The 27,263-nt window shown below is 40.0% G+C and overlaps 1 protein-coding gene across 2 annotated transcripts; it reads right to left on the bottom strand.

Annotated features, from left to right (window-relative positions):
• Positions 1 to 565: 565 nt before the first annotated feature.
• Positions 566 to 27,245, bottom strand: LOC113441556 (S-adenosyl-L-methionine-dependent tRNA 4-demethylwyosine synthase TYW1). 2 transcript variants are annotated; one of them, XM_087927589.1, is made up of 16 exons: positions 26,128 to 27,245; positions 24,631 to 24,770; positions 22,604 to 22,738; positions 21,185 to 21,286; positions 19,449 to 19,643; positions 18,349 to 18,624; positions 17,275 to 17,397; positions 16,135 to 16,252; positions 13,204 to 13,256; positions 10,966 to 11,084; positions 10,332 to 10,441; positions 8,478 to 8,655; positions 7,679 to 7,814; positions 6,991 to 7,101; positions 4,417 to 4,584; positions 566 to 1,466 (listed from the first exon to the last, which is right to left on the bottom strand). In XM_087927589.1, exons 1-16 carry the CDS (start codon positions 26,129 to 26,131, stop codon positions 1,245 to 1,247), a joined length of 2,190 nt encoding a protein of 729 aa, XP_087783715.1. In that variant the 5' UTR covers positions 26,132 to 27,245; the 3' UTR covers positions 566 to 1,244. The 2 variants fall into 2 exon arrangements, with proteins under 2 accessions (XP_087783715.1, XP_087783721.1); XM_087927595.1 differs by having other exon boundaries at positions 24,631 to 24,758; positions 26,128 to 26,267.
• Positions 27,246 to 27,263: the final 18 nt, after the last annotated feature.

The following is a 27,263-nucleotide window of genomic DNA, read 5'->3' as shown; positions in this document are numbered from 1 at the left end:
CAGAAATGGGATTATCACTTCTTATACCAGCCTTTTCCAGTCTGGTACCCTCCAAGCGTTCCCCAATGACTGCCAAGGAATTCTGGGAGTTGTAGTTTCAAAAAACTTGGTGGACGCCACCTGGGGAAGGATGTCTTATCCCATCAGTAGAAAGACAGACTTTATGTACCCTCAGGCAAGAACTCCAGTCAATCAGAATTATTTCATGTGCTGCCACCATTCTATAAATAATACAAAAAAGTAATAAAATGGATTGGTGTTTTACTTGAGTCACAAAGGTAGGTATGAAATTCAGATTTTTATTCTGCTTGCTTTCAAAAATGTAACTTTTTTTTAAAGCAGATATCAAAAGGTATACATAAATTCAAGAAAAACTAATTACTGTAGAGCAGACATTATTAAGGAAAAGAATGTTAGTTACATTTGAAAAAGCAAACAATTTTAACAAAACAACCCAGAAATTGATGGATCCGCAAGAAACACTGAAAAAAATATAGATACAGGCTTTAATCTTGGACTGTTATATTAATAGTTGGGAGAAAAAAAATATCCACACACCAAGAGATGGGATACTTCTTGTTTTTAATTTATTGAGCTAAATTTCTAGCAACGAGCAAATGTATTTCAATTTAGTGTAGGCTTGGCCACACATACACCATTGGGCCACATATCTTTTTAAACATTTTTAGATGGCCAATTCAGGCCAGGTTTGCTGCACATAAGGATTGTTGTAACAGATATTCAGAGAAACAGGAGAAACAACCTTCACATTTCAGTCTTTTCAAATACTTTTACGGAAGAAAATAAAAATAGTTTTGTCTACAGTCCACAGGTATGACACAAGATACCTCGCTGATTTCAAGGAAACCTTTAATTAAGAAAACAAGACTTTTTATTTTTTTATTTTGTGGGGAGGTGGCTTGAAGGGAGCACAGATGATGATGCCACATGAATAGACAAAAATAGGTCACAAAATGTGGGTGCTGTGAGGACTGCAAAAATTGTGGACCTGAAAGGGCACAGCTGTCCACTTCAAGATATGGGAAGGATAAATTCATAGCATCTACCTGCCTTTTAAAAAACATATAACTTACCAATTTCCTCTGGGTAGAATAAAAGGAAAAAAAAACCCACTTTGGACAGCCCCAAAAGAAATACGGTAGATGTCTCCAGTTTTATGCAACGCTTTCTGATGTTAGTGTAAAAACCCAAAACTCTGATTGTATGGTCCGATTTTAAAGTTGTCAGCATCCAGAGATGTCCTTTATTTTGTTTTTTCGTTGAAACCTTGTGTCCACTGGGTCAAAGCCTCTTTCCTTAGCTCCAAATACTGCCCAAGGAGGAGTCAGTGCTACATAGTCAGCAGAAGTGAATGTTTTAATTCCTCCACTCTGTTCATATTCATGGACCAATTCTTGAAAACGATCATAGTCAATCCAGGTGTGCCATTTCCCTTCGATCTTGAACTAAAGGAAAAAGCAGATATATAATTTGTCAAATAGAGGGGAGGTTTTTTTTTTTTTTTAAAGGCTCTAAAGCAGTGGTTCCCAACCTTTTTTTTCACCCCACACCCCTAAAAAAATTTCACTTGAACCTTGCACCACTTGAAATAAATAATAAATAAAAATGCCAACATATAGCCAATATCCTATTATCTACCTGGACTTTTCTCACACCCCCTGGAATATCGTCTCGCACCCCCAGAGAGTGCGAGCACCCCAGGTTGGGAACCCCTGCTCTAAAGATTATATTATTTATTTTAATATTATTATATTATAATAAATATACTGATTCAGACAAAATTACAACACACTCAAGCCAGTTTTCTCCAAGCTGATCACTCTCCATATGTAGAGATTTCAATCCTCAGAATTCCCCAGCTAGCATGACCACTGCTAAGAATTCTAGGAGCTAAAATCCACACATCTGGAAGACAGAAAGACTGGAGAAAGCTGTACTGAAAAATAATATTATTTCTTGTTTGGATTAATGTGCTATTGTGAGCCCAGCCATTTTTTTTCTTCAAAAAACCCGTAATTAAACAAATCTTTCTTTAGTTTGACATGTTATCTAACCAACTTTACTGAAGGTCTCTTAGGTATGACAGACAGCCTTAAAGCAACGCTATGGGTACTAAGACTTGTACTGAGTCAATCTCCCCCCAAAGGTGCTTTTTCAAGAAGCAACTGGACTTTGTTTTTCTTTGAAGATGTTTTCACTTCTCATCCAAGAAGCTCCTTCAGTTCAGTTCAGCACCTTTGGATACAACCATGACCTGGATGACTGAGAATCTCCACAGACATCAATCTCTCTCTCTTCACTCCACTTTGACATCCTAATATCAAATCTATTGTCATAGACAAATATTTTGCATCTCAATTATATACAAGTTCCCTGACCCTGCTCTCCATTCAGATGTTACAATTTATTTAGTATAGCCTGCTCCACCAAACAGATTTTTTTTTTAATTCTCATGGATTGTTCCAGAGGTGGCCCAAAAAACTGGGAATCTCTTTTCATTTGGAGAACAGGAGCATGGCACATTTTCCTTGGTTGGATTAGATTTCCAATTTTGAGTATTCATAACATGCCTATTATTTTGATTGCTCTTTTATCTCACTTTTGCAATTCCCATTGTTAAATTTACCCTTCTTGTGACTTGAATGCTGGACTTCCTCACATAATATCCATAGATGTCACTGTGACATAATTATGCTCTTTGCCTCATTTAACTTTGGGTGTAGATTTTCCAAATAGCAATTAATCACAGATCTGGCAGGCCTCCTTAGACTTTAAAAAAAAAAAATCCTGGCGCGTAGAAGTATGTTGTTTGCCCAGACAAAAAAAATGGAACAGATGAATTGATAGAAAGTATCCTGCAGGACTTGAAAGAGTAATATGGAACCATCACACCAGAATGTCCTTCTGTTAAATGAATATTTTGAGATTGGCCCCTACTAAACAGGGCAGCCTTTGATAAACTGGCAAAGCCATGGCAACCTTTTACAACAGGGGTGTCAAACTCAATTTAATTGAGCGCCGCATCAGGGTTACGTTTTGACCTCAGGGCACTGGGGCTGGGCATGGCCCAGGTGGGTGTGGCCAGCTTGAAATCACTCCTGTCAGCAAAAATGGGTTCCCAAGCTTTATTTTTGGCTGGGACAGCCTCCTGCAGCCCTCTGCCAGGGAAAACAGAGCCCCACGAGCTCCATTTTTGCTGGCAGAGGGCTGCAGGAGGTCGTCCTGGCCCAAAATGGAGATCGGGAATACCATGTGCGGCTCTCCTGAGCTCTATTTTCACTGGCAGAGGCACTGTGGCCCAGACTTTTGCTGTTTCCAGGGCAGCCTCCTGGGCCAGATCTAAGCATCCTACGGGCCAGATCCAGTCCCCAGGCCTTGAGTTTGACACCCCTGTTTTACGACAATCAATCACGTGGCCTGAATCCCATCCCTGTGGCTCAAAAATGTTAGCACCCTTATTTTAAAAATGATTGAATTAATTAATTAATTAATATTGCTCCCTATTCCCCCATGGCGACTTGAGGCAGCTTACACAATAGAAAACCGTATTTAAAACAAAAAATAAAAATAAAAAACAATAAAAACTAACAAAAAGAATCAAATAAATTAGTAAAGTACAATAGAACTAAATATGGGGGGGAACTGGTTTATAATTGTCATAAAGCACCTTCGAGATCATTACAGGTAGTCCTCGATTTACAACCACAGTTGAGGTCAGAATTTCCATCGCTAAACAAGATGATTGTTAAGTGAGTCACATCGGAATTTATGATCTTTCTTGCCAGAGTTGTTAAACAAATCATTGGAAGTTGTTAAGTGAACCATGCAGTTGATCCTGGCTTCTCCCATTGACTGTGGTTGTTGAAAGCCAGCCAGGAAGATTGCAAATGATGATCAAATGACCCGAGGATGCTGCATACATTACAAATACATGCCGGTTGCCAAGCACCCTAATTTTAATCACAAGATCGTGGGGATGCTACAATGCACATAAATGGATCACTGCAGTTGCTAAGTTAGTAAGTTAGTAAAATTTAAGTGAATCTGGCTTCCCCATTGACTTTGCTTGTCAGAAGGTCTCAAAAAGGAGATCACAGGATCTTGGGACACAGCAATGGTCCTAAATATGAACCAGTTGCCAAGCATCTGAATTTTGATTGCATATTATGATGATGGGGATGCTGCAAAGGCTGTGAAAGTGTGAAAAATGATCCTAAATCCCTTTTTTTCAGTGCCGTAACTTTGAAAGGTCACTAAATGAACTGTTGTAAGTCCAGGACTACCTTTAGTTGTAAGTCGAAGACTATCTGTGGGGCTGAAAAAAAAAAGTCTACAATATTTCAATCTTCCTAATTGTAAGTTTCAGGAAAAAACCTGAAGAGGCTTAGAATTTACCTTCTTGTGCGCAATGAGGAGACAGTTGGAGTGCTCGTGTTCGCTGGCAATTTCATAGTCTGGGAGGAGGTCAGCCAGGCCTTGCACAAAGTGCGTCACTTCTTCATGCCAAGGGACATTGGCCATGGTGAGGTTGCTGGCTGAACTTTCCCCACAGTATGTCACGCCCTGTTGAAGAAACATTTATTTAAGATTAGAGCCCTAGACATCTCTCAAATTCATTTTGGGGAATTTTTCTTTTCGAAAGAATATATTGGCATAGAGTTAGGAAATGCTAGTGCAGTAACATTACAAATTACTCAAAGAGAAGAATTTTCATAGCAAAACCAGAAAGTAGGATTGCTTTATCTTTGCCAGAACAAGGTTGACCATAAATGGCCACAAAGAATAGCAGCTGCTGAAAAACAACATTGAACACTGCTGTTTCTAATGGGGATCAGCAATCTGATGGCTGCAACAACTATGAATAGTGTAGTGTAGTGTAGTATAGTATAGAATAAAATAGAATAGAAGAATAGAATGGAATGGAATAGAATAGAATAGGAATAGAATTTTTTATTGGCCAAGTGTGATTGGACACACAAGGAATTTATCTTCAGTGTGTAAGCTCTCAGTGTACATAAAAGCTATAAGTGATAAATCATGATCATAGTCATCATAAAAAATGTATTCATAGTGGTAGTCATAAGATTTTAAATAAGCAATCAACATAAATCATATTAGGGAAACTAAATAAAACAATATAAATCATAAAGATACAAGGAACAGCCCATAAGTCAATGTAACTCTGAACTACCTCTCCCAGCATTCCACAATCATAGGAGGCTTAGAAATTTGCTGTTTCTGTTCCTGTAGGGTTCCTTCTACTCTTTAAATTAATTAATTATAGGTAAAGATAAAGAGTTATTTATCTCAGCCTTATAGTCAATAAATACGTGATAAAATAAAGGGGGGAGGGGGAGGGCTGGAGAAGAAAAAGGTGAATAGCAATGAGGATAATCCTTGACTTATGGGACCTAAGTTACAACAGATTCCAAAAAAGTTACTTAAAATCTGGATTCAAAGTTCTGCTGGCCAGGCCTTTCTGCAGTCATGTTACCATATTTTAGGAAGTCAGCAACTAGCTCACATTTATGGGCATTTGCAGTGGCTCCCAGTCACGTGACTGTGATTTATGTTGTTGCTGTAAAGAGGCATCTACTTCTGGTTTCCAGCAAAAAAAAACCACCACCCCACAGTGAACAATGGGTTTTCTTTACGACCTCCACGTTCACTTAGTAACCACCACAAAAAAGGCCATAAAACCAGGCAGAGTCATGATGACCCACTTAAAGACCTTCACAACTTATGACCATAATAGGGGCTCAATTACAGTCTTAAGTCAAAGACTACCTGTATCAAAATATCACATCTTTAAGATGACGCTGGCCTGAGAATGGTTGTTCAGCTCAATATGGGAAGGACTTCAAACTGGATAGAAAATGAATGTGCAGGTTGGCCCTGCTCTTTTTCTACCTGGTCTCCATAGATTAAGTTAGAAGTCATGAAAGGTCCAAGCAGATATTCCCAAGAACCTTACGAGCAGGGCATGAAAGCAATAAGCCTTCACATTGTCTGTCCTCAGCAAATAGTGATGTCTCTGAACATGAATGTTTTCTATCATGATGGCTAATGTTCTTTCCGCCATGGATTCACAGGCTACTCAGCAAAGCCTCTTTTAATTCAGAGTTAGTCATGGAGAATGTGTTCTGACCAAGGCTTCCTGAGACCGTAATTAAGCGCACACTTAGTCCAAATTTATTTCAACACTGGGAATTATGTTCATTCCCAGCCCGTAATGAGTCCCAAACAGTCTCTCGAGATAAGCACCCACCTTTATCTCCTTTGAATTGCTGCCAACAACTAAAGTGCTAAATTAACTGTAAAAAGCCAAACGAAGTATAAAGTCCACACAGAGCTTCAAGGTTCAATACAAACAGAGCAAACAACATTGCTTCCTGCAAAGGTTCCTGTCCCTTTGCACCTCCTTTATATCTTATGGGAGAGGCAATCACCTCCAAGCCTTACTCTCGAGTCCCCCCTTTTGTCTTAACTGTTCTTGCCTTCTGGCAGCTCTGTGCACATGGGCACTGGGAACATGCTCCCCTTGTTCCTCTGCCTCACTACTGTCAGATTCTGGAGGCTCCAGAGTCAGCACATAACTCTCAGATGGCCCTGGCCCCATCTTTGTATCAGACGCAGGACCCTCGTCCAAGACCTCTCCAGAATCCCAGACTGGCCCATGTTCTTCCCCACTGTCCGATTCTGCTGCCATCTTTGCAGGCTGCCGGCGGATCACAACAGAATGTAGAACAAGGGTAAAGGTACAAACTGTCATGCAGAATGTAGAATAAGGGGGCAGGGTATAGACTGAAAAGCAAAGTATGCCCCCAAAATATTTGTGGAAATAGTTGGAACCAGGCCTAGATAAATTTGCCATTTATCACACATAAAACACATGCCTGAAAAACAAACTCACACGAAAGGTTAAATGTGGGTGGCAAGAAGGGCCCACCCTAACAATCAACAGCTCACCTTTATTTCTATGAAATCCGGCTTGCCAAGAGACACCAAGTCTGAATAAGCTTTCAGCTCCTCCACATTCCAAGCTTTCACCAGTGTTAACCTGTAGACAGTGCGTTGTCGCTAAAAATGTTGGGAGAGAGCAGTTTTAAATTACAACATGCAGTAGTAAATACAAATAAAAGAATGTGAGTAGGACTACATCTGGATGCATAGGGCGAGACGGAAATCAGATAACTGGTGCTGAATTTAGCATTTAGTTTTCAACTGAAAAGAGCACGAAGCCAATCAATCAGAATATAGATTTATTTTAGCTATGACAGTTCACTGTAATTGAACTTTTGACTCAAAGAATGTAATTCATAAAGGTTTTGATGATGTTATAATGGCAATAGCACTTAGTCTTATATACTGCTTTACAGTGCTTTACAGCCCACTCTAAGTGTTTTACAGAGTCAGCATATTGCCCCCAAACAATCTGGGTCCTCATTTTACCCACCTTGGAAGAATGGAAGGCTGAGTCAACCTTGAGCCTGGTGAGATTCAAACTGTTAAATTGCAGGCAGCCGGCAGGCAGCAGAAGTAGCCTGCAGTACTGCACTCCAACCACTGTGCCACCATGGCTCAATGATCATATAAAAGATCCACAACCTATTATTTCTATGTCAAGGGGGAACCAAACATAAGTTGAATGCCATACCTTTTCAGCTAAGGCTTGCAAGCTATCTAGGAACCGCTGCCAAAAGTCTTTAAAAAGAGGTCGATCAATCTTCTTCAGACTATCTTTGGTGCTGGCATCCACACTGACATACAGCTGTGTGACAGGCTGGAGATTCCTGTGTGGGAGGCAACAGTGAAAGCTCTGAAACTTTGGAATGTTGCTATTAAAGTTTTTTTTAGGGAAAAGAAGTTAAAATTCAATGTATCTTGGATGGCAGCTGCTCTGGGTTCCAGATTATTTCCAAGAGCATGTGTGACACTGAGTTCCAAAGTGGGATAGTGTGAATGTAGAAAGTAGTTTTTATCTAACTTTGCGCATCTAGCTTAATAGAGACTAAATTAGAAACATAAATCTTAAGCCCATTTGTACTTTCCAAAATCCTTATTGTGCTCCTCGGTCTTTCCAAACACGACTATCAATTTATAATTTTCAGGGAGACCAATGGGCGAAATTAGTAATTAAGGAAATAATCATGCCAACTGTATTTAATTGATTTAATTAAATCACTCAACGTCAATTATTGTCCAAACTCCAGCCATTACTGTGTCTCTGGCCTGCCTACTTTTCACAATGAATCTCTCTGCACACTATCCTAATTGTAGGCTGAAGTAACAGAATAACAGAGCTGGAAGGGATCTTTTTTTGGGGGGGGGGGTGTCTCTTCTAGTCCAACCCCCTCAGGCAGGAAACCCAACATGATATCAGACAAATGCTATTCAATCTCTTTGCAGCACCAACAAATGGGAAGGAAGAGGTACCATTTCTTTGGATTTATCACCTAATTTCCTCTGGAAACTGCGCATTTGTAACCAAAAAACTTGAAATGTTGCGATGATGCAGCAGCTTTAGGAACTGGTTGATCTGGGGGTACATGATTGGCTCCCCAACAAGGGACAATGCACAATGCTTGGCCTCCATCCCTTCTCTGAAGCGATCATCTCTCACGCCAGGGACTCCTAAAAACAGAATAAAGTCATTTCCAACCAGACTGGTGAGAATAGTTTGGGGCAGAGTGGAACAATTCAGGGCCAGAAGACGGCAGGCAAACCATCTCCCCCTCTCTGCACTCCTTTTGTGACTCCAGAGCTCCTGAAGTACATGTAGTCCTCGACATACGACCACAACTGAGCCCCAAATTTCTGTAGCAGCAACAGCTGTCAAGTGAATTTTGCCCCATTTTATGACCTTTCTTGCCACAGTTGTTAAGTAAATAACTGCAGCTGCTGTTAGTAGCATGGTTATTAAGTGAATTTGGCTTCCCTATTAACTTTGGTAGGTCACAAAAAGTGATCATGTGACCCCGGGACACTGTGACCGTCATAAATATGAACCAGTTGTCAGGAGTCTGAATTTTGGTCATGAGACTGTGGAGATGCTGCGATGGTCATAAATGTGAAAAATGACCATAAGCCACTGTTTTCAGTACCTTTATAACTTTGAATGATCACTAAATTGTTGTAAGTTGAGGACTACCTGTAGAACAATATTTTTAATCCTTTCTGTGGTGATGTTTGAAAATTAAAGGATAATCTAAAATGCCTTAAGCTTTTCAGATGCTTAAGGAACCATTAAACCTCCCCAAACAGGCCCAAACATTTAGTTCCTCCGGTGAGCTACTCTCTCTCTGCAGCTCTTGGAAGTCCGATATATTACAACAGCAATTTCTGGCTGCACCAGCTTACATATATATCACAATGTTATGATCATATAATATTCTAATCTCCATTGATGAGGCCCACCTCAAAGAATACATAAAGAAATATTAGGAACTCAATTAGCTACACTAAATAACTACTTTTCATTGAAGTAGAAATCGTATTTTTTTGAAAAAAACTGCAATTAAAGAAGGAAGGTTTAAAAGAATTAATGTAAAGGTGTATGTCATAACATGATTTAAAAATACATTACAGATTTTCTGTTAATTCTGATAAACATTTTGGATGCCAGCCCACATTTACAGCTGTTTGCTGCATCCCGCAATCATATCACCATGATTTACAATGTTGTTGTTTTTTACAGAAATTGGCTTTTTCTTCTGGTTTCATAAAAGACTCCCCATTGAGAGCAATGGGTTTGCTTAAAGGTTACAGTGTTGGCTCAATGACCGCGGCACTCACTTTACAATTGCTGCCAATGATGTAAAATTAGATCGGTCATGTGGGCACTTCAACCTACAACCTTCATGACATGCAATGGAAATTCCGGACTCCACTACAGTCTAAAGTTGAGGACTATCTGTATATAACTAAATCTAGTTAAAAACTAGAATGTTTCTCCTCTTCTCAGAACAGCTTCCATAAACAAACTGTTAACCCAATTAAAATTCACATTCAAGATTCTTTTGACTAAAGAAGAGCAACAAAAGCTTATGTTTTTCTTATTACACTATCTTTCCATCTGATGTCATCCAAATAGCCTCCTATTGTAATTCCAAGAATTCTCCAAATGTGCAGCTATTATAATTTCCAGAAACAAAAGAACCTAGGGTCCAATTTAATCATTTATACCTAGGATGAAAGAAAAACCTAACGCTCTGATGTAATAGAAACATACTTAAAAAGACTCTCTTCCCCCACGTATATTCAAGATCCACTTTCTTAAAAATAATAACACATATAGGATCCTCACCTACCTTTAAACTGTTTGATCAAATTCTGATGGTTCTCAATGGCCTCCTTCAAGATCACCTCTGGCTGGTCCATCTTCCATCGCCACTCTGTGCCAACAGGATTTGTGTGGTGTCTGAAAAATAGAAATGTATAATTAAGAAACAATGCTACGTACCTGAGAACGAATTTAGGACTATCAAAATTAAAGCAGCACTCTTTTTAATCATTTTGGCCCTTGATGGAATCGATCCCAGAGAGCAAGTCTGGTGTAGTGATTAAGGCAAGGGTCTCCAAACTTGGCAACTTTAAGACTTGTGGACTTCAACTCCCAGAATTCTTGAGCTAACTTGACTGGAGGAGGAATTTTGGGAGTTGAAGTCCACAAGTCTTAAAGTTGCCAAGTTTGGAGACCTCTGGATTAAGTCATCAGGCTAGAGACTGGGAGACTGAGTTGGAGTCTTGCCTTAGGCATGTGAAGCCAGTTGGGTGACCTTGATTCATTCGCACTCCCTCAGAATGGCAACCCATTTCCAAAATCTTGCCAAAAAAAAAACTGCAGGGACTTGTCCAGGCAGTCATCAGAGTTCTACACTGATTTGGAGGCACAAACATTTGAACGTTTTTACTAAAAAAAAAAAATCAGTGGCAGATCTTTACCTCCAACAGAAGACACATTTATTAGCACAAGCCAAGCTCGGTGTGGTCTCCATACAGCGATGGCTTTCAATGCCATAAAAGGTGTGCTTGTAACAGCCTCCTCTCCCACGAAGCATTGACTGTCAAACAAATGTGAACAATGACAAAATAAATAATGGTAGCCTCAAGAAGGTGCTGCTATTACAATGTGCATTTACCTTATACAGTCATATTTTATTTTTTTACCAAATTATTCTAAAACTATAATGTATTACATACTAGTTTGGAATGAGAAGAAAGGCAGAATATAAACCAAATTTTAAAATGGTAAATAATAAATTCTTGCTGGCATTAAGTGTTAAACGGTATGTTCTCCTGGAGAAAAGAAAGCATTCTGCAATATTCACTAAATAAAGTGAAGGGACCCCACAGAAACTGAATGCAGCTCCTCCTAACCTCAAAAGCTGTATCATCAAAGTATTATTATTTTTATTTTACAGCTTTTATGGCACATCCTGATCAAAAGATAATGGGTGAGCTGAAACGCATTAAAAATATGAAAAATAAAAATAGGTATTGCACTGCAATGAACATCACTAACCACTTACCATATTTGGAGTATAAGACGCTCCAAAGATGCACCAAGCTTTTTGGGAGGAAAACAAGGGGAAAAAATCTGCCTCTGCCTCCCAGCAATTTGCCTCAGTGCAGCGAACAGCCTGCTTCAGTTTCAGCACAGCCTGATTAGCACAAGCAGCTGATAGTCAGTTGGACTGGCCTCCCAAGGATCAGCTGTTTCAGGCTGCAGGGATTGCCATTGCCTATTGCCGCCTCCGTGCACCCCATTTTCCACCTGTTCAGATCCCGCCGCCTGGAATGAAAATGGGGCACGCTGAGGCCGAAAGGAGGCGGAATTGGAATGGCGGAAAACAGGATGTGGAAGCCAAAAATGGGGTGTGTGGAGGTGGCAATAGGCAATCCCTGCAGCCTGAAACAGCTGATGGTTTGGAGGCCGAAAATCCGCTGCTTGTGCTAATCAGGCTGTGCTGAAGCTGAAACAGGCTGTTTGCTGTAAGGAGGGAAATTGCTGGGAGGCAAAAGCCAAAGGGTGGAGGCCAGCGGGTGGGCGGGGCTACATTTGGTATATAATAGCATCCAAATTTTCACCCTCTTTTGGGGAGAGGAGGAAATTAAGTCTTATATTCTGAAAAATACGTAATTAGGAATGGCTGGGTGAAATAAAATCATGAAGTCACCCAGGAGTAGAAGGACATCACAAATCTAATAAATTCAACTGAACTAAAAATCTACAATTATCTTAATGGCATAAAGGAGGGAACATTGTGATAATTAATATAAATTTATTTCTGCATTTTATTTTTATTGCCATTAATTTATTTAAAGCGTTTTCAGCTTTTCCTCTGTTGCATTGTGATGAATGTAAAACCCACCATAGAGAAGTCGAGCCTCTGATGAGCCAGATTCACTTATTTTAGTTGCCCTCCAAACTCACCTGGAGGTCATGAGATTGGGGAAGACCTTTTATTATTATATACATCCCTATATGTTTTTGTATTAAACACTATTGTTATCACCATCATGATTAGATTACTTGAGGGACCATCTCACCCCACTGGGATTGGCCTCTCCCACTCATGCGGGGGGAGGAGGCAGAGGTGGTATTCAGCAGGTTCTGACCAGTTGTGGAGAACCGGTAGCAGAAATTTTGAATAATTCAGAGAATCAGCAAATACCATCTCTGACTGGAGATTTTACAGTCTCCTTCCCCTGCCACACCCACCGAACCAGTAGTAAATAAAATTAAATCCCACATGCAGGTTCCGTAAGTCCTATTATTCTGGCTGGCGGGACCAGGAAGAGGGCCTTCTCTGCTCTTGCACCAGCCCTCTGGGACATCTTGTTCCCTCCTCCCATGTGAGATTGGCCCCAACCCTCCTATCCTTTTGTAAGGACCTAAAAACCTGGCTCTGGTAGTTGGCTTGGAGCCCCAGTGGGGGAGCAGCACAGTAGAGGTGATTGATTTAGTAATAACAGATCCCACCTCCCCCATTCCGCCCACATCCTCCTCCCCATGTGTCTTTAGGTTTTAATGTTTGATTTTAATTATGTATGTTTTAACTATATATGTATAGATACATCTTTATGACTGTGAGCTACCCAGAGTTACCCTATCGTAAGATAGGTGGCCAATAAATTTTATAAATAAATTAATTTAAAAATTGATTAGAAAAGCAGCACCTTTGTCCAACGGCAAAGCTTCACCCCAGAATGGCTCCCAATTAATCTATAACCTGAATGAAAAAAAGCTTTGTTTTAGTTTGAATGATATAGCAGAAACAAATGGTCATAAAATACTTATGGGCTATCAAATATAAGCACTTTAACCCAAGCAAACACTTTTGTTCAAAGTCAATTCCAGTAAGTATCTGGAGAACAGTGTAAACCACAAGGTGGTTTATTTGGTTTTGACTATTTACTGTATTTTTCGGAGTATAAGACACACTTTTTCCACCCCCAAAAGTGGGTGGAAATATGTGTATGTGTCTTAAGACAACAAATGTTGACAAAGCCCCGCCCACCCACCAGCCCCCACCCTTTGGCCTCTGCTTCCCAGATATTTGCTTCCTTGCAGCAAACAGCAAACAGCCTGGTTAGCTTCAGCACAGCCTGATTTAGCACAAGCAGCTGATTGTCGGTTGGATCAGCCTCCTATCAGCTGTTTCAGGCTGCAGAGATTGCCATAGCCTATTGCTGCCTCCACACACGCCATTTTCGGCCTCCGCATCCCATTTTTGGCCTCCACGCCACCTGTTTTGAGTCTCTGCGCACCTCATTTTCCCCCCATTCCATCCTTGCCACAAGGAATGAGCCAAAAATGGAGCGCACGGAGGGCAAAAACAGGGCGTGCGGAAGCTGAAAATGGGATGCAGAGGCTGAAAATGGGGCATGCGGAGGCAGCAATAGGTTATGGCAATCTCTGAACCTGAAACAGCTGATCATTGGGAGGCAATTCCAACTGACAATCAGCTGCTTGTGCTAATCAGGCTGTGCTGAAGCTGACCAGGCTGTTTGCTGTTTGCTGCAAGGAGACAAATGGCTGGAAGGCAGAGGCAGGTTGGGGTTTTTTTGTTTTCCTCCCCAAAAGCTAGGTGCTTCTTATACTTCAGAGCATCTTATACTCCGAAAAATATGGCATGTGATTATTTTGTTTTCCATACTGTAAAAACCATGATGTATGTCTCAGTGCATACCTTGTTCAATAAACTATGGTCAAGTAAATTATGGCTTAGCATGATATATGAGAGAGCCATTTTGATGTAGAGGTGAAGGCACTGGGTTAGAAAGTGGGGAGAGTGAATTCTAATCCAGCCTTAGGCACAAAATCAACTAAGTAACCTTGGATCAGTCAGTTTCTCTTGGCCCTAGGAAGAAGGAAAGGGCAATTACTTCCAATCCGGCTGCCAAGAAAACTGCAGGGACTTGTCCAAAGAGTTGTCAAGAATCAAGATTGACTTGAAGACAAAAACTAAACAAGCAAAACAAACAAACAAAAGAATATAAACCTAGCCATTTAATTGGTCTGTCTCCACCTGACTACTCTTACAACAAAGCAGTGTTTCTTAACCTTGGCAACTTTAAAATGTGTTGATGCCAGCTGGGGAATTCTGGGAGTTGGAAGTCCGCACATCTTAAAGTTTGCAAAGTTGAGAAACACTGCAATAAAGTGAGTTTTTAATTTAGTTTCATTAACAGGAATGGGTTTCAATAACCGACGTGGTTCTCCCAACCATTTTATCTCACGGCAGTCCTACAAAATAGACCAGGAGAAAAGAACAGTTCCAATAGAACATATATAGCTCAGGGTTCAACGATGGAGGCCTTTATAGTGTCTGAATTTCTGGTTTGCTTGCAGAAAACAAGTTTAGAGTCATTACCTGACTAGGTAAGATCATCAGTGCGAATGAGTGTGTGGTCTGCTCCCTAATTATATGCAGAAGTTTGTCCTGCCAGTTGTGGTTCCCCACTGAAGAATAGTCTCACAGTTGAAGTTATTCAATGAGCTTCATAGAAAGTGGGAGACTGAGCCTCAGGCTTCCACATAACTAGCTCTAACTGCACCACGACACCAACTCCAAAAAATTCTTGCAATATCAAAGCTTGTGTTCCTGTAGCTGCTCAATATCTGAACATAACATACAAAGAAATAATGGCTAGCTTGAAAAGAAGTATGGACAATATTATGAAATGTGTTGTTGGTTTGAGCTACGAGCCGGAGGTTTGGTTGCAAATGTTTTGTCCCCATTCAAGGAGACATCTTCAGCGCGCTTATTGTGCATGTCTGGGGGAGCACTGAAATCAGACCAGAACTCAGAAAGTTATTTAAAAATCAGTGCTCCCACAGACAAGCACAATCCAAAGCGCACTGATGATGTCTCCTTGAAGAGGGACGAAACGTTTGCAACCAAATTGCCAAGCTCAGAGCTCAAACCAACAACGTAACTACCAACCCGAGCTACTAATATTCAAAGACTTTGTGAAATATGGCTGCAAATGTTGTGCCCCTTTCCCCTGCTTACATTTGGGTCTGCCTGTCAATCTTTAAAAAGACTTACATGGCCACCCATTTTAACATACAACTCGAGCAGCTAACAATAGCCTGAAACATTTAACTTGTGTTCACCTGCAACATTTGGAATTATACATTTCAACTATCTATTTGAATACAGAATAGCCTTTTTGAAAGCCAGATTAAATGGGTTGTCATCAAATATCCTATATGGTAGATTTTTTAAAATTCCCATCTCTCAAAGGTTTTGCGCCTTAATGGAACCTTAAACCAGTGGATTATATTTTTACTGCATTGTGAATTTTATGAAAGTTTGGAAAGAAGTTATTTGGACTATTTTAAAATCTATGCCAGGAAGAGATTCTTTTATATATGCAAAAACTGGGGTCTTCAATTCTACTATGTAGTATTTATTAAATATTCTACTTGTTATATCCATTTGATCTAATGCCAAGTTCAGATTATGTTTGTAACTTGTCTTGGGCTTTTTGGCTGTAAATAAAATTGACTGCCTGCATTTAAAATACCAATAATAACTACAATAAATACACTGATTATAATGACAATCAACTTAGGTTGCCCCCGCACTGCAACCCCATCACCTTGCTTTGTGAGTGCATCTCGAAGAGCAGGGGTGATCATCTCTCTTCTCTCGTCCTCCCCTCTGCCATGTTGAGTTCCAACTCCAATGGGAACCTCTCCGTTAGTCTGATGCGCTTTCTGTGCAAGAACAACAGATTCTTTTTAAAGAAAAAAAGGAAGCTGATTTGTTCTGCTCCCTGTTCTTCACAGTTGGAGAAATCCTTCCATTAAAATGCTATGAAATTGCTACAGCTTTGGCCAGCTTTCATAGGATGGCATTTTTACAATGGATTGGCTGACAATTATGATTGTTACTAGCAACTGAGACTTTCAGCAACAGAAAGAAGTGTGACTTCTACTGCTATCGCTTCTGGGAGACAGCAGCACAACAATAGGGCAGGTTGGGCGGTGGTAGAAGTGACATCTAGCAGCATATTTTTGTTCTGATCCTAGAAATACAAATAGTTCTCAACTTACAAAAGGAACTGTAAGTTCAGTTGCTATGCGATGAGTTGCAAAGAGTAACCTTATTGCTTAGCAATGGAAATTCCTGTAGTCTCAGTGGCCTTTGTTAAGCAAATCCCATCGTCATTAGGCAAGACAACTTCCTGCCAGCTTCCCACAACTAAGTCAGTGGGAAAGCCAGCAGGAAGTTGCAAGTCTAAATGGGTTACAAAAGGTAAAAAGGCTGACTGCTGCCAGTTTGGGGAGGGCATGAGGCTGTGAGAGGGGGTTGGAGAGGATCTATGGGTGGCATGGGGGGTTGAAGAGGATGTGAGAGAGGCCTGACAAGGCTTGGGGAGGATGCAAATGGCCTGTACAGGGCAAGAGCAAAGGAGCTGAGAGAGGATGCACAACTGGGAGAGATTTTGCCCAGCAACTTCCAAACTTCCCTGCCAGCTTCCCCACTGACTTTCTGGGAAAGCCTGCAGGGAAAGTTGCAAATGGCAATCATGTGATCATAGGGCTCTCTAACTGGTTGTAATTGCAAGCCAGTTGCCAAGCACCCAGATCACGCTCCTGTGGAGCTCCGAGGACCAGTCATAAACCACTATTCATTCAACACAGCTGTAACTTTGAATGGTGACTTAATGGTCAAAAGTCAAAAAATACATGTGCAATCAGAAAGGTCTTCGGATCAAGGGCAAAGTTCTCCTTACCTGGGATTTCTTCATTTGGTCCATCACTTTGCCCAAATCTTCAACATCCACAACCTGATCTGCACCTCTACCATTCTCTGTATCAGATTCCTCCTCACTTGTGGTTTCAAAGAAATCCTCTTCCTAACATGCAGAACAAGGAAAGAGAAAGCACAAGCCATGTTTCCAATCTATTCCATTCTCTAATTAATGAGTTATCAACTGAGTTGTCCTTATGTCCAGCACTGACACTCTTTGATGCCTTCTCCAAAATTGGTCAGAAGTCTGTCTAGCAACAACCAGCATAATCCAACTCATAAAGAAGTAGACCTGGAAGAGACAGATTCAAAATCTGCCTTTTCCATGGGTCATGCCTATAAAACTCAGAAAACTAAAAAAAAAAATCTTAAAGGATCTCTAAGGTATAATGTGGTTTGTGTCTGATTTTTGGCTTTGAAAAATGTATGAGTCAATCATAATGGTTGGTAAACAATGATTTCTGTCTTAGCATGAATAGGAGCCCAACCAATTCTGATTTAGTATGCAAAGTGTATAGCGTGTAGTAAACCCAGATACGATGAAGCACTTACAAAGGTTTCAGCTACAGAACCATTTCTAAAGTGAACTATCAGCATGACTGGCAGGAAAAACATAGAGAGTCTGGCAATCAAAGAAATTATTGACTATGGGACAGGAACAAAGGCATGGAGAGAGAGTTGAAGGTTGGCAAAATGAGTAAGAAGAACATTAGGCATCTGTTAGAGACTCTTCCAGCAGGATTCCTGTATTGAGCAGGATTGGAATCAGCCCCTAAATAATCCCTTTTTTAGGAAATTTGATCCTACAGCAGTAAAAAAGAGGAAATAATAAGAAACAGAATCATTGGAACATGTGAATGAAGAAAATAAATCTGAAGCACAAAGGAAATGGAGTAAGTGTGAACAGCAAAAAAAGAAAAGGCGGAGAAAATTCTCAGAGTTGTGCTGTCCAAAGGAGGGTAAAAAAAGACCCCAGTTTGTTCTGTAATACATATAGATGAGGTTCATCAAATCAAAGAAGCAACAGAGCCAAAATTCTATCATCCTCTCCACTTACTTCTTTCTCCGCATGCTCTGAGGTCTCTTGTTCTTTTGCTTCTTGGCTCACTTTTGATTTGGATCTACATTGCTCTTTTTTGCATCTCCCACTACAGGCCTTCTGTTCCCCTTTGGCAAGAGCTTGAAGCCTCACGAGCAACTTGGCCTTCCAAGCCTCAAAATCAGCCTCAATGCTTCCATGCTGGCTCTTCACCACATTGCTGTCTCCTCGAGCACATGACAAAATGCGTCGAGCACCCAGCATCCATAGCCACTTGTCAACATTCCTGCTCACCTGCAGAGAAAGCAAGAGGCAGAGAGGCAATGTTTGGGTCATAAAAGGCAAACGATGCTGATCATAATGGACATATTTGGAAAGTTCCAAGTTTAAAGGAGTCTGTCCCACCTTTTTCCTGTTGTATCACTTCCATCACCTCTTTTGTCTCTAAGCCCACTCCATATTAAATAGCAGACTCGGGAAAGGTATTAGAGGAAGTAACTAGAGCAAGTGTCTTCAAACTTGGCAAATTTAAGACTTGTGGACTTCAACTCCCAGAATTCCTGGGCTAACATGAGAAGGAATTCTGGGAGTTGAAATCCACAAGTCTTAAAGCTGTCAAGTTTGAAGACCCCTGAACTAGAGAATCAAAGAGAACGCACACATTTTCCTATCTGTTAAATGTAAAGATGCCACTAATCCAACATGTAAGACAGTCACTACTGGATATCTCAAAGGCAGAGTGACAGGACAGTGAAAAAAATACTCTTCTGGCTACGTAACTTTTTTTCAGCCGTCCCTCTAACTTGCAATTTCACCACATGTTCTTTAAAGTGAAAATAATGTTCATGCTCCACTATTGTATTTCATGGCTTTCCACTGATTCCATAGATTCCATATATTTGTCACTTGTTGAAAAGGAAAAGACGTTGAAATATCACCTGGTTTGCTTTACAACCCTTGTAGAAGTGGTTGTAAAAATAACCCCGGTCTTATGGTGTTTTGACTTATGACCACAATGACTTACAATTACAATTCTGAGCTCCACAGCAGTTGTAAGTTGAGAACAACCGTATCAATAACATGCACAGATATTTTTTTTAAAGGAAAGCCACACTCACAGTGTTGAAGTGGTCAGCATACACTGAATTTCCCAAACCAAAGACAGCGTATCGCAAGCCCTTCAGATATGCTTTGCCAACTCTGAAGTCATTGGCCGCCTCTTCCAGCCACTTGCAGAACCATGCAGCATTCTCCGTTGGTTTGCCGTCAGTGTAAGTGGCCACTAAGAACACGCAGATATTCTGGCTGCTTATCTGAACAGTTAAAGGAAAGAGGGTTTGTTTGTTTTTTTGATCTGTCACAACATTTAAATCAACCAGTTATTTACTGTTCATAGTAAAAAAAGAGAAATGCCGAAATTTCATTCAAAGTAACTCATCTTTGAAGAGCTTGGCCCTAACATCAGATGAAAGGAATTCTTCCACTTCTGCATGCCACTAAAGCAGGGGTCTTCAAACTTGATAGCTTTAAGACTTGTGGACTTCAATTCCCAGAATTCCTCCTCCAGTCATGTTAGTTCAGGAAACCTGGCAGTTGAAGTCCACAAGTCTTAAACTTGCCAAGTTTGAAGACCCCTGCACTAAAGGATATGAAACTATTAACTGTTCAATATATTAGTAGTATGACATTTTTCATGCAAGAATGTTTTGTAGCCTTTTTCTCCTCAAATAATCCCAAATAACTTCACTATTTGGGATATTATTCTCTTTTGATGGGAGGTCAGACCATTCTGGAGAAGGTCCATCGGGTCACTAAGAGTTGATACTTACTTGACGACATAGTCAAACAATTAAAATGTTATTTTGTTATTGTTGTCAACCATTAGGATATTCTGTCTATCTAATTGGTCCATCTGAAATCAACCACATTTTAGGCAATTTATAGAATGTATACAGTAAAAACAGAATACAGGTTTAGAATAAAATTAAAATAGCAACTAGAGATAAAAGGTTTCATTTATAGAACTATGGAAAATCACACTACTGCGTATACTTAATCAAAAAGGTCCTTTAGAAGAGCTATTTTTTCTTCTGTATCTGGAAAGCTATAAGGCTGGAGGTAATTGTTGTTTCAGGGACATGTTATAACAAAAGTAGGGTATTGCTATAAAAAATGTTACTATTGCCCACCATATTTCTTGGCAAATTCTTAATAGACTTCCCTTGATGTCCAGGTAGTATGGACAGAAACTAATATGGAAAAACAATATATGGCTTTAGTGACGAGCACTTTAAATTTCATTTGGAAATCCATTGATATTGGTACAGCTCCCAGAGCAGAGGTATAATATACCAATAATGTAATTGAGTCTGTATGCCGATGCTTTTTGAATCACATGAAATTTTGGTGTGGTTTCAAGGCAACCTCACATAGAGCAAATTGCAGTAATCTAATAGAGAGGCTCACTTTGGTTAAAGGCACTGGGCTAAAAATTAAGAGATTTAAAGTTCTAATTCTGCCTTAGGCACAAACTCAGTGGGATGACTGGGCTGGTCATTTTTTTTCAACCCTAAGAAGAAAGCAATGGAAACCATTTCTGAAAAAATTGCCAAGAAAACAGCATGGACTTGTCCAGGCAATTGCCAAGAGTCAAAATTGACTTGAAAACAAACAAACAAAAAGATGATAAAGGCATAAACAACCATCCTCAGTTCACCCAATTCCAAGCAAGGTCTCAGGTGATGCACCACCCACAGCTCTCCTGGCCACAATTTTTACGTGTTCTTAAAGCAGGCACCATCAAGCCATGAGGACCCACAGATGGCATTCTGGCTAAAAGAGATGAAGTACAAACCTCATCTATGAGAGAATCATCTGGATCATAATCTTGCATGTCAATAATTTCTGCTGGCAAATTAATGGAGGCAACAGCTTCAGTAAGTACCAGTGCAAACCGCTAGAGAGAAAAGGGAAAAAAACAGTGAAGATCTGTTTTATACAAGAAAGCTACACTAGGTGGATTCTGTGAGTGAGAAATTATATTTCAGACATTCTTGGGTGCAAGGCAGGGAGATGCTAAGGTTTAGCACTGAAACAGCAGCTTGGTCTAGTACATAATCCTCACCACTATTTAAGAACTGAGACATCAGGAGAAACCCAAGAAGACTAAAACCTTAGAGGCTGCTTCCAATATTTGACAGTGGGAAAGCACTGAAATGGATGGACTCCAGCAACTCTTTGTGATTTGTAGATGCCCATACATAAAAATTAATATATCTAAACTGGAAGGAAAAATCTCCACTCTGAACTGGGCTCAGAAGGACTCAGAAGTGGGAGCTCATAAAAGCAGAAATGGGCAACCTGCCACACACAACCTCTCAAATCTTTGGGCGTAATTCCTTCTTATCAAAATCAACAATAATGCCTTTCAAGTGGAAAAATTCTAAAACTATAGTGTACCCTCTAAAAATAGGCCTACCACAATGGAAACAAAACACCAATCTCTCCACAACCCTCAAATACCATTGCTCTCTATGATCAGCCCCCCCACACACACTTTGCTTATCAATTTTATATTGTGGTCCTTGTCTTCATACTCTTGATATAAAGAGACAGAAATGTGGCTCTCCAAGAGGACCTTAAAAACTCTCTGCACCACCACATTGGTTTGCTGAATAGTTTGGGATACTGTTCTCTGGTCTGATACTGCACAACTACTACAAATGTCCCAAGGGGCACTTTATTCCTCAATCACAACCCCAGTGAGTTTGGATGGAAAAAGAGTTATTGGCTGAAAATCATCTGGACAGTATTAGTATTGAATGAGGATTTGAACTGTAATCTCTGTATTGCAAATCTAATACCAGAAATGCTACATGACACTTGCAACTTCAAGGCAGGAGTTATGGATGTAGTAGCCAAGAAGGCTCTAATTTTGATCCAGTTGTTGAGTATAACTATTCACTACTTAAGGAAAGATTGGACAGCACTTAAAGTCCCTTTCTTATGTCTTTTCTCCACTATCACTACCAGTTTACTACACCCCAAAACAACCTCGTTTTCAAATTATTTATTTATAAGTAACAGATTTTCAGGGCTCAAATTAGGATTAAAAAGGGCCGAGCTCTGAAGATAGGAATTAACCAAAAACGTATCTGAGTGGGGTTTTTTTCCTCCTGAAAATGGTCAACTGTCTCTATTCAACAAAAGGAGAAAAAAGGCATGGGTGCAAGATAAATTAATTCACCTCTTGCTGGATTAATGAACTATTTACCTTTGCTGTTCCAGTCTGGGAACCATAGAATACCTTCACTCCAGCTACATGGACTTTCTGAAAGCTTCGATCTTGCTGTTCTTTTTTGGCAGCTGTGATTTTAGAAAGGTTTAATTCTGCAAGGCGATTTTTGTTCTACAAAAGAAATATTTAAACAACAGTATTTAAATATTTAAACAAAGAGTCCCAGAAATAAACTTAGTCTCTTTTTTCCTGGTGCCATTAAATAGTCACTTTACCCCTCAATTCAGATGATGTGTACAAGTTAGAGAGATAAGTCAGTTTTGTCTAAGTCAGTTTTCTCTTATAGAGGAATACATGCTGTTGTATGTGAACATTACATATTGCAAGTTACACCTGAGAAAACGAAGAACAGAAGGGAATCCATGTTTATCCAATATATGAACTATGCAACGATTAGTTATATAACTATATCTAACAAACACATTATGTTTTGTAACTTGTTATGATCTAAAGTAATGGCAGGTCTGTACTTTTTGGCATAAGGTTATGAGAAGGAGATACTAGGTTATCATGACCCGAAAGGAACTGGTTAATGATCTATTGTATTACAGAAGGTCATAACAGGACCATAACAGGAAGAAGGAGCCATGAGAACAAAGGTTTCCATGAGATAGGATTTTGGATGGTGCACTTCCCAAGAGAAAAACAGGACAAGGAAACAAGTGTTACACTATAATAATATGGGTGTGGCGTAGAGAGATAAGCAGCTTGGATAGATTGTGAACCCAGGAAAGGGGCAGAGACTGTATATTTGAACCAGTATATAAACCCCAGCCCTCCTGGGGAAAATGTCTTCTGCCATGAGCAGAATTCCCTTTTGCAAAAGCTTAATAATAAAGCTCTTATATATTGTTCACATCTCCAAATTTCAGTTGTTTTGTGATTATTATCACACATGCTGTACCTGAACAAGAGAAATTAAGTAGCCAGGCAGGAAATATCATCCACTAATATTAAAATGACAACATATCAATTTGTCATTATTGAAGATCCATTCCCAAGTATTGCTCAGAATTTGTATTTTACCCTAATCCTAGCTCTATGGTTGCCAAAATGTCTTATCGTTCCTATCGTTCCAGATGTTCTTTGTACCAGATATTACACCATATATAATACCCTGGTGTTATATTATATCCCAGTGTGCACATGTATAACCTCTCCTGCGGGAGCTACATTGGTTGCCGATTTGCTTCCGGGTGCAATTCAAGCTGCTGGTTGTCACCTTTAAAGCCCTTCATGGCTTGGGACCAGGTTATCTGAGGGACCATCTCTTGCCGGTCACATCTCCCCGACCCATCAGAGCGGGGAGGCAGGGAATGTTGCGGATCTCATCCCCGAGGGAGACACACCTGGTGGGACCCAGAAGAAGGGCCTTCTCCGTGTTGGCTCCCTCTATTTGGAACCTCATCCCCCCAGAGATTAGAACAGCCCCCACTCTGATACTCTTCCGGAAGGTGCTGAAGACCTGGTTCTGCCAGCGGGCCTGGGTAACCCAGAGCAGGATGAAGCCTATTAAATGGCTTGTGTGATCTGCTGTTGCCGGGGTGGGGTGGTGGTGGTGGAAGTTGGGGAGTGATTTTGTTATGTTGTACTATATAAATTTATTTGATACTTTTTGTTAGTTTTTCTCTTAAATGTGGTTTTATATTCTGTAAACTGCCTTGAGTCGCCATGGGTGAAGAGGTGGCAATATAAATTCAATAAATAAATAAATACACTGTTCTATGAATATATAAACAATAAACTACAACTATATTTGTGTGGTTTGCTTCAAAAGCTTTAATTTCTGAATAAATCTGCAGAAGATAGTACTACATTTTTGGTGGAAAGAATTTGCCTTCTTTGGGATGCAAATTCTTTCTGGGTTTTTTGCTACTGAATGTTTCTTAGTCTCTCAATTGCTTGAGCACTCAAGAGGCCACAACCACAGAGATTCCATCATCTTTCCTCGAGGTTAAAGTGACCAGAATTGAAAATATTAAACATAATGAGAATAAAATTACCTGCTCTTTGGCTTTGTTGAGGAACTGGAAGCAAAACCAAAGGCTGATTCCAAAAGCTGCACATGAATAGAGGTAAAATCGGTTCAGCCACAGGAAAGTTAAGTGAGCATGGAGATTGTCCCAGGTGTCTGCAGGAGTATCTGAAACACAACAAAATGCTACTATTTATAAAAGCCAGATATCAGGATAAATGGCGATTTTCTCTCTGGTAAGCATGCTTCAGACCAAATTAAAGGTGGCAGAATCATTGTATAATCTTAGAATTGTACTGTTTGACAGGGACCATTAAGGACATCAAATCCAACAAGCTGCTCAACTCAGGACCCAAATTAAAGTATCTGAGATACATGGTACTGAAACATCAATTGCCATTCCTTAAATCTTTATTTACAGAGCTTAATTTCTAGTCTCCTGATCATCTTTCTTGACATTCTCAGAACCTGCTCAAAGTTCTCTGAATCCTTCTCAAAGTGTGATACTCAGAGCCTTTTATAGTATTTAGACCAAAGGAGAAAAGAGTGGAACAATTATTTACTATGATTTAGATCAGAAATTCAGTTTCTGTTGATAGTCCTAAAATTGTATGCCTTCTTGTCAGCAACCTCATCATCCTTGTTCTTATTCCATTTGCACTCAGTTACTATACCCAGACTTTTTTCCCACCATCTGATATCCTCAGCGGGATCAAAAGAAGCAAGATGTCTGCAGCTTTGTCAAAACCCCATTAGTTTTATTTTGTACAGATGTCAAATGCACATACAAAACATAGGGGCTTCAATCATACTGCCTCTTGAGTTTTTCATTTTTGTTTCCTAAGTAATTAGCATTAATTGTGGGCCCTGCTATGTATTTGACATCAACAGTTAATTCAGCTTTTGGTGGTATAGGATCCATGCTCTGCTGATCGTTTTATTATGATATATATTTGAGAGACAGCCATATAAATTGAATAAATATGAAATAAAGTGCTACTAGAGTTCAAACAAGGTTTGACCATACTGTTTGGTTTTCTTGTATTTTATATTTTAGATAAGTCTTACTGTTATTTTTACTGTACTTTTGTAAGCCATCCAGAGCCATTACAGGAGTAAGAAAAATATATATTTTATAAACTAATACCGTATTTCCTAATCAAAGACGACCCAATAAATTTTGAGATGGGGAGTATAAGCAATCACAAGTGAATACTTGTGCATAAACGTCACTAATTACTTTTTCTTAAATTTCACATAACATTTAAGTAAATCTTGCAAAATCGTCCTATTTATTTTCACAGGAAACTTTCGACCGCTGCCCTTGCCCAACCCAGCTTCTATGGAAATGATACAAACTCGTGACTCTTTAGATCCTAAATCTTCAGCGAGCTACAGGACTTCCGTGTGAATAAATCGCTTGTCAAAAACCTTCGCATGCTTTCTGGATCTGGAGAATAAACCGCATAAAGCCCAATAAGACTTCCTTCACAATGAGTAAGTTTTTTCTCCTCCAAGTACCTACCCATGTCTTCCCTCCCAAGCAGCAAATCCCGATCTTACTAAACGATGTTTTCGGGATCGCAGAAAGGGGGTTATTCCCAAGAAGCCCCATTACTCGCTCCACGAGCTCGCAGGCGCAGCCATTTTGCACCTTCCACCCCCCGGCATGCTGGGAAGAGGACATTAACCTCTCAATGGCCGAAAAGAAAGTTTCCCCCTCCAGCACCGGCGATCGCTGCAAAACGCTCTCCCTCCAAAGTGTGCACGGTTTTTATCAATAAAGAAGCATCTTCCCTCTCCAGAATCGAGTGTATCGGAGAGATTCGAAAATCCATGTGTTGGAAGAAATATCCATCTGGTTTCCTTTTAATATTTCTCAAAATGTTTCATTCATCTAGAAGAGGGGTGGGTGCTAACATATGCATTTAAATAACACGGATCCTAAATGCTTCGCGTTGGAATGGGTAGAGACATTGAGCCATGGATGGTTTTAAAGGCATGGTTGGTTTAGAGTTCGTTATGCCAATCAAGCATCCACTGAAGTGATTAAAGAGCCTTCTGGGTCTGTGTCATATGAACAAACCACAACTGGTTAGTACATCGAGACAATTTAAACTGGAATGCAGGTAAGTATACCTATCCCAGCTGAGTGTTGCAGGATCCAATCTAGGTCGATCACCCGGACCAAAGGTTTAGGTTTGTAAGCTTTCGGACTCAAGCTGAAACTTCTCTCTAGCAGAGTGTAATCCTCCGGCAGGAAAACTAAACCCCGACCCAGATCCTCACAATTTTAAACAAAATCATGTTTAAATACGATTATATGAATCTGCACAGCGACAAGTCCAAGATCACCAGTTCAAGCATTTGAAGACAGTTCTTCCTAAGCAACCGTACTGGCTATTTATTTATTTATTAAACCCAAAACAATGGTGCTGCTTGCATTTTTTTTTTTAATCAAACCTCTGCAAAAAAAAAAAGGAGTCAAAACTTATATCTCGATTTTGTCTTGTTTTTAGCGGTCCCTCCTGGTAAGCCCTCTCACCCCCCAGGGGTCACTTTTGAACGAGCAATCATTAATCCTCAGGATTGGTTTCCCACCCGAGTGAGTTAAGAACGGACTTTTGGAGAGCCGGTTCTCGCGAGATTTTGGGCACGTGT

The sequence above is a fragment of the Pseudonaja textilis genome, chromosome 1 (assembly GCF_049901715.1).
Source record: "Pseudonaja textilis isolate UNSWEBS1 chromosome 1, rPseTex1.2, whole genome shotgun sequence".
Classification (NCBI taxonomy): domain Eukaryota; kingdom Metazoa; phylum Chordata; class Lepidosauria; order Squamata; family Elapidae; genus Pseudonaja; species Pseudonaja textilis.
This window is presented reverse-complemented; position numbering and strand designations above follow the sequence as displayed.

Bases quoted from the DNA above. Each gene is read 5' to 3' on its own strand.
- LOC113441556 (XM_087927589.1), bottom strand. The intron at 22,739-24,630 runs GTAATTTTATTC...TTTCTTTTGTAG, and splicing joins TCAACAAAGCCAAAGAGCAG to AACAAAAATCGCCTTGCAGA. The intron at 17,398-18,348 runs GTAAGTGGAGAG...TCTGCATGTTAG, and splicing joins CAGAGCATGCGGAGAAAGAA to GAAGAGGATTTCTTTGAAAC.